Source organism: Mirounga leonina, unplaced genomic scaffold, assembly GCF_011800145.1.
Source record: "Mirounga leonina isolate KUSES-001 unplaced genomic scaffold, KU_Mleo_1.0 Mir_91, whole genome shotgun sequence".
NCBI classification, from domain to species: Eukaryota; Metazoa; Chordata; class Mammalia; order Carnivora; family Phocidae; genus Mirounga; species Mirounga leonina.
This window is the reverse complement of record NW_023270839.1, coordinates 9,127,905-9,135,263: the sequence shown is the minus strand read 5'-3', so window position 1 is coordinate 9,135,263 and position 7,359 is coordinate 9,127,905. Positions and strand designations below refer to the sequence as shown.

Below are 7,359 nucleotides of genomic sequence, written 5' to 3'. Positions count from 1 at the left end.
TTTTTACAAAGAGGAGACTGTACAGAAGGGGAGGAGTTCCCCAAGCAGTCAAAGTGTTCACCTTAGTTAATGAGAGACTTTATTATGAAGAATATAAACGTCAGTTTCTAAAAATAAAGTATTCACAAACGTGGAAATACGAGCAAAGCATCTGAACAAAGGCACGGCTAAATCTTGCCAATGGGTCAAATTCTGCAACAAGCAGACACTCCCTTCTCAGTTCTGGTTAGTCTCTATGATACCACCAGTTCTTTCTGTGGCAGGTGGATGCAGAAGCACCAGCGACCAGAGCGTATGCCGTTTATTCCCAGGGAGGAGCACGGACATGTACTTGGGCTGGCACCACATAAGGTAGTTTCCTCGGCTTGCTTGCTTTTTTTAAGATTTTATTTATTGATTTGAGAGAGAGAGGGCACTTATTTGAGGTGGGGGGAGAGAGGGGCCGGCCGAGGGAGAGGGAGAAGCAGGCTCCCCGCTGAGCAGGGAGCCCAACACAGGGACTCACTCCTAGGACTCTGGGATCATGATGTGAGCCGAAAGCAGACACTTAACCGACTGAGCCACCCAGGAGCCCCTCCTTTGGCTTTCTAAAGATATGTGGTAATGGGTTGAGAGGATCATTCCATTATTTTCCTGCCCCAAACCTTTCTTAAAGCTTCCTTCACATCCTTGCTTCTCAAGGAGTACATAAGGGGGGTTCAGCATTGGGATTACCACTGTGCAGATCACAGCAACTGTGCGGTCTTGGGTCAACGAGTAGCTGGACCTGGGGTGCAGGTACATAAAAAGTGTGCCATAGAAGAGGGACACAGCAGTGAGGTGGGAAGCACAGGTGGAAAAGGCCTTGAACCTGCCCTGGGCTGAGCTTATTCTCAGGAAGGAGATGAGGATTAAGAGGTAGGAGACCAAGATGGTAAGGGTGCAGCTCAAAAGGTTGAAACCAGCAAAAATGAAGAGCAGGATCTCACACATCAAGGTGTCCACACAAGAGAGAGACAAGATAGGTGGTCCATCACAGAAGTGAGTGACCACATGAGCACCACAGAATTTCAGACTAAAGATACAGCTTGTGTGGATAAGAGAATTGAGAAATCCTGCACCCTAGGAGCCCACAATCAAAGAGACACAGATCTCAGGAGACACAGGGAGTGGGAAGAGCAGGGGGTTACAAATGGTGGCAGAGCGGTCATAGGCCATGGTGGCAATGAGATAGCATTCACTGGTGGTGAAACCTGCATAGAAGAACATCTGGGCCATGCAGCCAAAATAGGAGATCACTTTCTTCTTGGCCAAGAAGTTCACCAGGGTCTGCGGGACAACTGTGGAGGAGTAGCAGAAGTCCAAGAAGGAGAGGCTCTTCAGGAGGGAGCACATGGGCGTGTGCAGAGTGGCACTCATGCGGATCAGAAGGAACATGATTAGGTTCCCCAGCACAGTGATGGTGTACGTGCCCAGGAACATGGTGAAGAGCAGCTTCTGGAGCTGGGGGTCACTGGTGAGGCCCAAGAGCTCTAACTCCATCCCTTGGCTCAGGTTTGCCCCTTCCATATTTCTCCAGTGCCCTGGTGTGTGGAACGAGGGTACCACCCGAAATGAGGGGGAACACCCAGGGGCTCTCACTGGATTTGGTTCTGCTTTAGCCAAGGGCAGCCGTCTGAAGATTGGTCTCACTGTGGAGGTCCTCTGTAGGTAGAACTCTTTCATAGAGAAGGTCTTCTCTACTTGGTTGTTTGGTTAGTTTGTAAGCATTACTAGAGCAGTAGTAAAAAACAGAAAAGAAATGTATACAATTTGGTCTCTCCATGACCTTAAGAAGTTCTAAATAATGGAACAGTTAGTTAGGAAATATTTGTTGATGGCCTTCCATATGCTGAGCTCTGTGTTCTTCCTGTCAGAAATTCAAGTGTCTGTCTTTAGGAAGCTTACATTCTAGGGATAGTATATTTTGTGTTAAAGCACACAGGCCCTGGCATCAGACTGCCAAGGTTCCAAGCTGGGACCTCACCACTAACTAGCTGTGTAACCTTGGGAATGTTATTTAACCTCTCTGAGTTTCAGTTTTCTCATCTGTACAATAGGGATAATAGCACTAATCTCAAAAGATTGTTGTAACAATTCAGTGAGTTAATACACATAAAGCACTTGAACAAAGCCTGGTGTGTTAAGAAAGTTCAAAGAATGTTAGCTTTGATTACTCTCATTGGAGAGACAGACCTAGTGCATAACTAAATATGATCAATAAAATGAAACAATGACAAAATTTGGCAAGCAACCCACCACCAAACAACACAGACAGAGACATGTATGCTGAGCAAGCGTGACTGAAGAGACCTTCAGAGGAATGTTCTAGAGGAGCTGAAGGCGATTTATTGGCTCAGCTCTAAAATGGCCTCTGAACTTGGCACAAGTTAAGCACTACTGTGAGTTCTAACAGTGATGAGGGTTGGGGATGTGGAGAGATGGGGATGGTGTAGGGCCATGAAGAGCAAACCGAGACCTTGCTCTTGGAAGCATCCTTTGCAGAGTCTCGAGTCATTTCCAAGGAATAGGTTCACCCTGAACTCGAAGGCCACTGGGGCCAGAGGGGAAGGAACAGCTCTTCCCCAGGGCTTTGTAAATGCCTTTCCTATTCGGAGAATGAACAAGGCCATGGTTGCACCACCTAAACACCATACTCTTTTCCACTCCATTGGCTGCTGTGCTGCCCATGTTTCTGAATTACCTCTGGGTTCTGGAGTCAGTTAAGCACTCCATGCTCTTTGGTGAGGACCCTCAGCTGCAAAGACTTTGAAGCCAGCAGATGTGATTGGGTAGGATGAAAGCTCCTCAAGGAGCTCCTCAGGGCAGGAGTGTAAGTGAATGACACAGCTGTGGATGATGTTGGGAGGATTTGGGAGAGGAGAGCTGGATTGAGCAAAGTTTCTAATTTATCCCACTGGCAGAGTTTCCAGAATCATCAAACTACCAGGGCAGGAGAAGACTCTAAACACATGGATAACTAAATTTGACTGTCAAGTAGATAACGAAGGCACTATGGCTACTGCTAGAGCACTGTGACTGGTGACAAGCAGAAAGCATTGTAATGCCCGAAGAGGTCACATGCCCCACTAAAGTTGAGATATTCAAAATATAAGAGGGCAAATTTGAACACAGAGCCTTGGTAACTTCTTTTAAAGCACATGAAGCATAACTCTGTGATTTGATGTCACTGAGATGTAACATTCAGCCATTCTTTTTTTTAAATATTTATTTATTTATTTATTCATTTATTCATTTATTTATTTATTTATTTGAAGGAGGGAGAGAGAGAGAGAGAGAGCATGCATGAGCGCAGTGGGAGGGACAGAGGGAGCCGGAGAGGATCCCAAGCAGACACTGTACTGAGCACTAGGCGCAGAGCCCAATGTGGGGCTCGATCTCATGATCCTGAGATCATGACCTGAGCCAAAAATCAAAAGTTGGATGCTTAACCTACTGAGACACCCAGGTGCCCCCATTCAGCCATTCTTAAACTAATAGCTGCTAGTTTATAATAAACCCCATTATTGTGGGGGTGTGGGCAGCCCTAGATTTGGGTTGCAAATGTCACTGGCTCCATTGGTTTCAAAAGCCAACCCAACTTCAAAGCAAATTACAAGGCCTTCAGAGAAATGACTATAAAAATCCCAGGATGGAATAACTTAGAGGAACTTCAAGGATGCTGAGAAATGGTTGTTAAGAGTGGAACAGGACTTCTTGAGACCCAACTTCACGTCTTCCCTCAATAGACTGTTTCAGTGTGGGTAACTGGACTGCAGGTATCTCTCTCATGAAAAGAGTGAACAACAGCTGAGAAAAGTGGGAATGTGGTCAATGGTCAGGATAGCGTCGATGAGGCGGGGAGGTGGGAAGGGACAGGATAGGGTGGTAGGGAATACAGCGGGTAGCTGATCAGAGGCTCCAGGTTCATTACTTGCTTTAAATCCACTCTCGGGGCACCCGGGTGGCTCAGTCAGTTAAGCCCCTGCCTTCGGCTCAGGTCATGATCTCAGGGTCCTGAGATAAAGTCCCACATCCGGCTCCCTGCTCAGTGGAGACCCTGCTTCTCCCTCTCCCTCTCTCTCTGTATTTCTCTGTCTCAAATGAATAAATTTTTTAAAATCTTAAAAAAAAAAAATCCACTCTCTCTCTTCCCCTCCACTTTCCCCTCTCATCTCTCTTCTCCAATCTGCACTCAATTCAGAATTATTCAGAATATAGAGTAAGCCAAGCAAGGGATGAAGAAACTGACATCTCTGTCAATTTTTCAAAGGACACTGGAATAACCACTATTTCTGTTGGCTGAAGTTTGTACCTGTGAATGAAATCTAGGAAGAAAACTTAAGGGTGGTCTTTTCACATGGAAATGGATTGGGGAGGAGAGCGTCTAGGAGTGATTACCGATGCTTGGGGCCTGTAGGTGAGGGAGGAGTAGGCAAGGGGCTTTATTTACAGCTGCCTCCTCGCCCTCCTCCCAGGAATAGCCGACTGGGAGCGCAGAGAGAAGGCAGCCAAGGAAGCAGCTAGTGTGTCTTGAGCAATAGTGACCCCAAACAATGGTTCTCAAGCATTAAGGTGCCCTGCCCAAGGTTCACCGGAGAAGCTTGTTAAATGTGCAGATTCCAGGTCCCAACCTCAGAAAATTTGATCAAACAGGTCTATAGCTGGCCCCCCAAATCCAGTGATTCTGAAACAGGGGATCTCTGAACCACACTTTGAGAAACACTAAACCATGGGGTACCTGCAGGAGCAGACAGATCTTCCTGAGCCACATATAAACATCCTTTTCTAAACTGCTGGAATTCTCCATGTCCTGGAAAATCAGCCTGTGAGTAGGATGGTTGTCCTGGCCATTCTCTTCTTTCCCGAATGTGTATCAATATCAACAATTTCCAGAAATCTGAATATTTCAGATTTCTTGTGATAAACCTTGTGATAATCAAACACCAGAGAACTTCCTCTTTCAAAGGTTGCTTGACATGTTCTTAAACAAATCATTTATTTCAGGGCGCCTGGGTGGCTCAGTCGTTAAACAAATCATTTATTTCTAGTAAAGCATATGACTTGATGGCAAAGCTCTTACTCTGGGAATCAGAACACAAGCCTTCAGTAGAAAAACAATAAAAACAAAGCCAGACTCTGGGTCCATAGACTGAATATGGAAATCAGAGACCGCTACTGACTTTAACCTCTCACGTGGTGATGGAAGAAAACAGCCCCCACTCCCCAAGACATCCTCTCAACTGATCCTCAAGGGTGGGGAGAGACATCCTTTCCCCCGGGCAGCCCAGCAGCTCACAGCTGGGGAGGATGATGTGTTCACTGATGAGAGTTTAGGAGGCAGCTGAGGAAGTAAGAATAATTGGCCCCAGGTAGACCCACTAATGTTTTTGTGAAGTTAGTAGCATCTCCAAGAGGCTCTATCCAGAAGAATAATAAGGTGACTGGGAACCTGGAAATAGAGAGAATGGATCCACACGAGATCCCAGTCAATATGCTCATCATTAGCCTCAAAGGACTGCTCTCCCTTAACCCTCAACTTAACTCTTACGTTGTATTTCTGCTCCACTGGAAAACCACGTTTTTGTAGCTTTTCTTTCTTGTATGCCAGTTAGCCAATGTACACCTAAGACCTCCCTGCCCAAGGTCATAGTAAAATTAAAGCTATATACTTAGTTTCCAAATATTTGGGTATTTCCTAGGGATCTTTCTGTTCTTGATTTCTAATTTAATAGCATGTGGTCAAAAAACATACTTCGTATGACTTGAATGCTTGTGAATTTTTTTTTTTTAATTTATTTATTTGACAGAGAGAGACACAGCAAGAGAGGGAACACAAGCAGGGGGAGTGGGAGAGGGAGAAGCAGGCTTCCCGCGGAGCAGGGAGCCTGATGCGAGGCTTGATCCCAGGATCCTGGGATCATGACCTGAGCCGAAGGCAGACGCTTAACGACTGAGCCACCCAGGCGCCCCTGAATGCTTGTGAATTTATTGAGACTTGTTTTATGGCCCAGAATATGTTCTGTTTTGGTGAATGCTCCATGTTCACTTAAAAAGAATGTATATTCTGCTGTTCTTGGGTAGAGTGTTCCATAATCACCAATTAGGTCATGTTGCTTGGTAGTGATGTTCAAGTCTACTATATCCTTTCTGATTTTCTGGCTACTTGTTCCATAAAGTATTGAAGGAGGGGTATAATGAATCTCTAACTGTAATTGTGAGTTTATTTCTCCCTACAGTTCTTTACTTTTTGCTTCAGGTATTCTGAAGTTCCTTTATTAGGCAAATAAACATGTAAAGATTGTTAGGCCCTTTTGATAAATTTACCCACTTATCAGTATAAAATTACTTTCTTTAGCAATACTGTCTCCACAATTTTATTGATTACTACTAGCATGGTAGATCTTAGATCTTTTACCATCCCTTTACTCTTAACTTTTTATTTTCAACTTTTCTGTGCCATTATGTTTGCAGAATTTCTCCAAGCAGACCTGAAATCTGGGTCTTTTTAGGATGATGATAGGCCTGAAAAACTGATTTCAGATGTACCTTGTCACACAGTAAATATTCAGGAATGTTTTGAAGCTTTACTAGAAAAACTGGTATGGACGAAGCAAAAATCAAACAAACACAGTGAAAGGCAACTTTGTGAAGAAGGGGACAAGATCCTCACCCTGATCAGATGCTATCCTAGGCAGTGGAGACCTGTGGAGACCTGAAAGCCGGGGATAGTTGTTCCATTGCTAGAGTGCAGCTGTGTCTTCTTCTCTATGCGGGTATTGTTATTCGGTTAGTCCCTCATATCCTTTACTATGTCCTTTATTTGTTTCTGTTAGCTTGCTACTCATTAAAATCATTTTGAGAACCAACACTCCCAAATTTTAGGTGTGGCTTTTGGAAACATCATATATCTGGAATTTTCTCTTTTAGCCAATCAGAGTATCTCTGTTTTTATGTTTGGTGAGATTTGGGGGTTTTGGTTTTGATTTTTGGCTTTTTTTTTTTTTTTTTACAATTTGGGGGACTTTTGATATATATTGAATTTATTTTTACATCTCACTTTGATTTTTCCATTTATCATACTTTTTACAATTTGCTTCCCTCTCCCACTCTCTGGCCTTATTTTTATTTCCTTTTGGATTAAATTTTCTTTGTTTTTCAATATGCTTTTTTCCCCTTCTACTGATTTTTTTATTTCTATTAGTAGCTATCATTAAATATTTAACAATGATATTTAAGTCTATCAAATATGCTTATCAAATATGTTCATAATGATATATTTTTTAAAGGTTTATTTATTTATTTATTTATTTATTTATTTATTTATTTATTTATTTATTT

At 43.5% G+C, this 7,359-nt stretch overlaps 1 protein-coding gene across 1 annotated transcript; it reads right to left on the bottom strand.

Moving 5' to 3' along the window:
• Window positions 1-561: 561 nt before the first annotated feature.
• LOC118003235 (olfactory receptor 5AU1) lies at window positions 562-1,563 on the bottom strand. Its single transcript, XM_034994070.1, is given in 2 exon segments — window positions 562-695; window positions 697-1,563. Coding segments are annotated over 2 exon segments (930 nt in total). The 5' UTR covers window positions 1,549-1,563; the 3' UTR covers window positions 562-617.
• Between the last annotated feature and the right edge of the window lie 5,796 nt (window positions 1,564-7,359).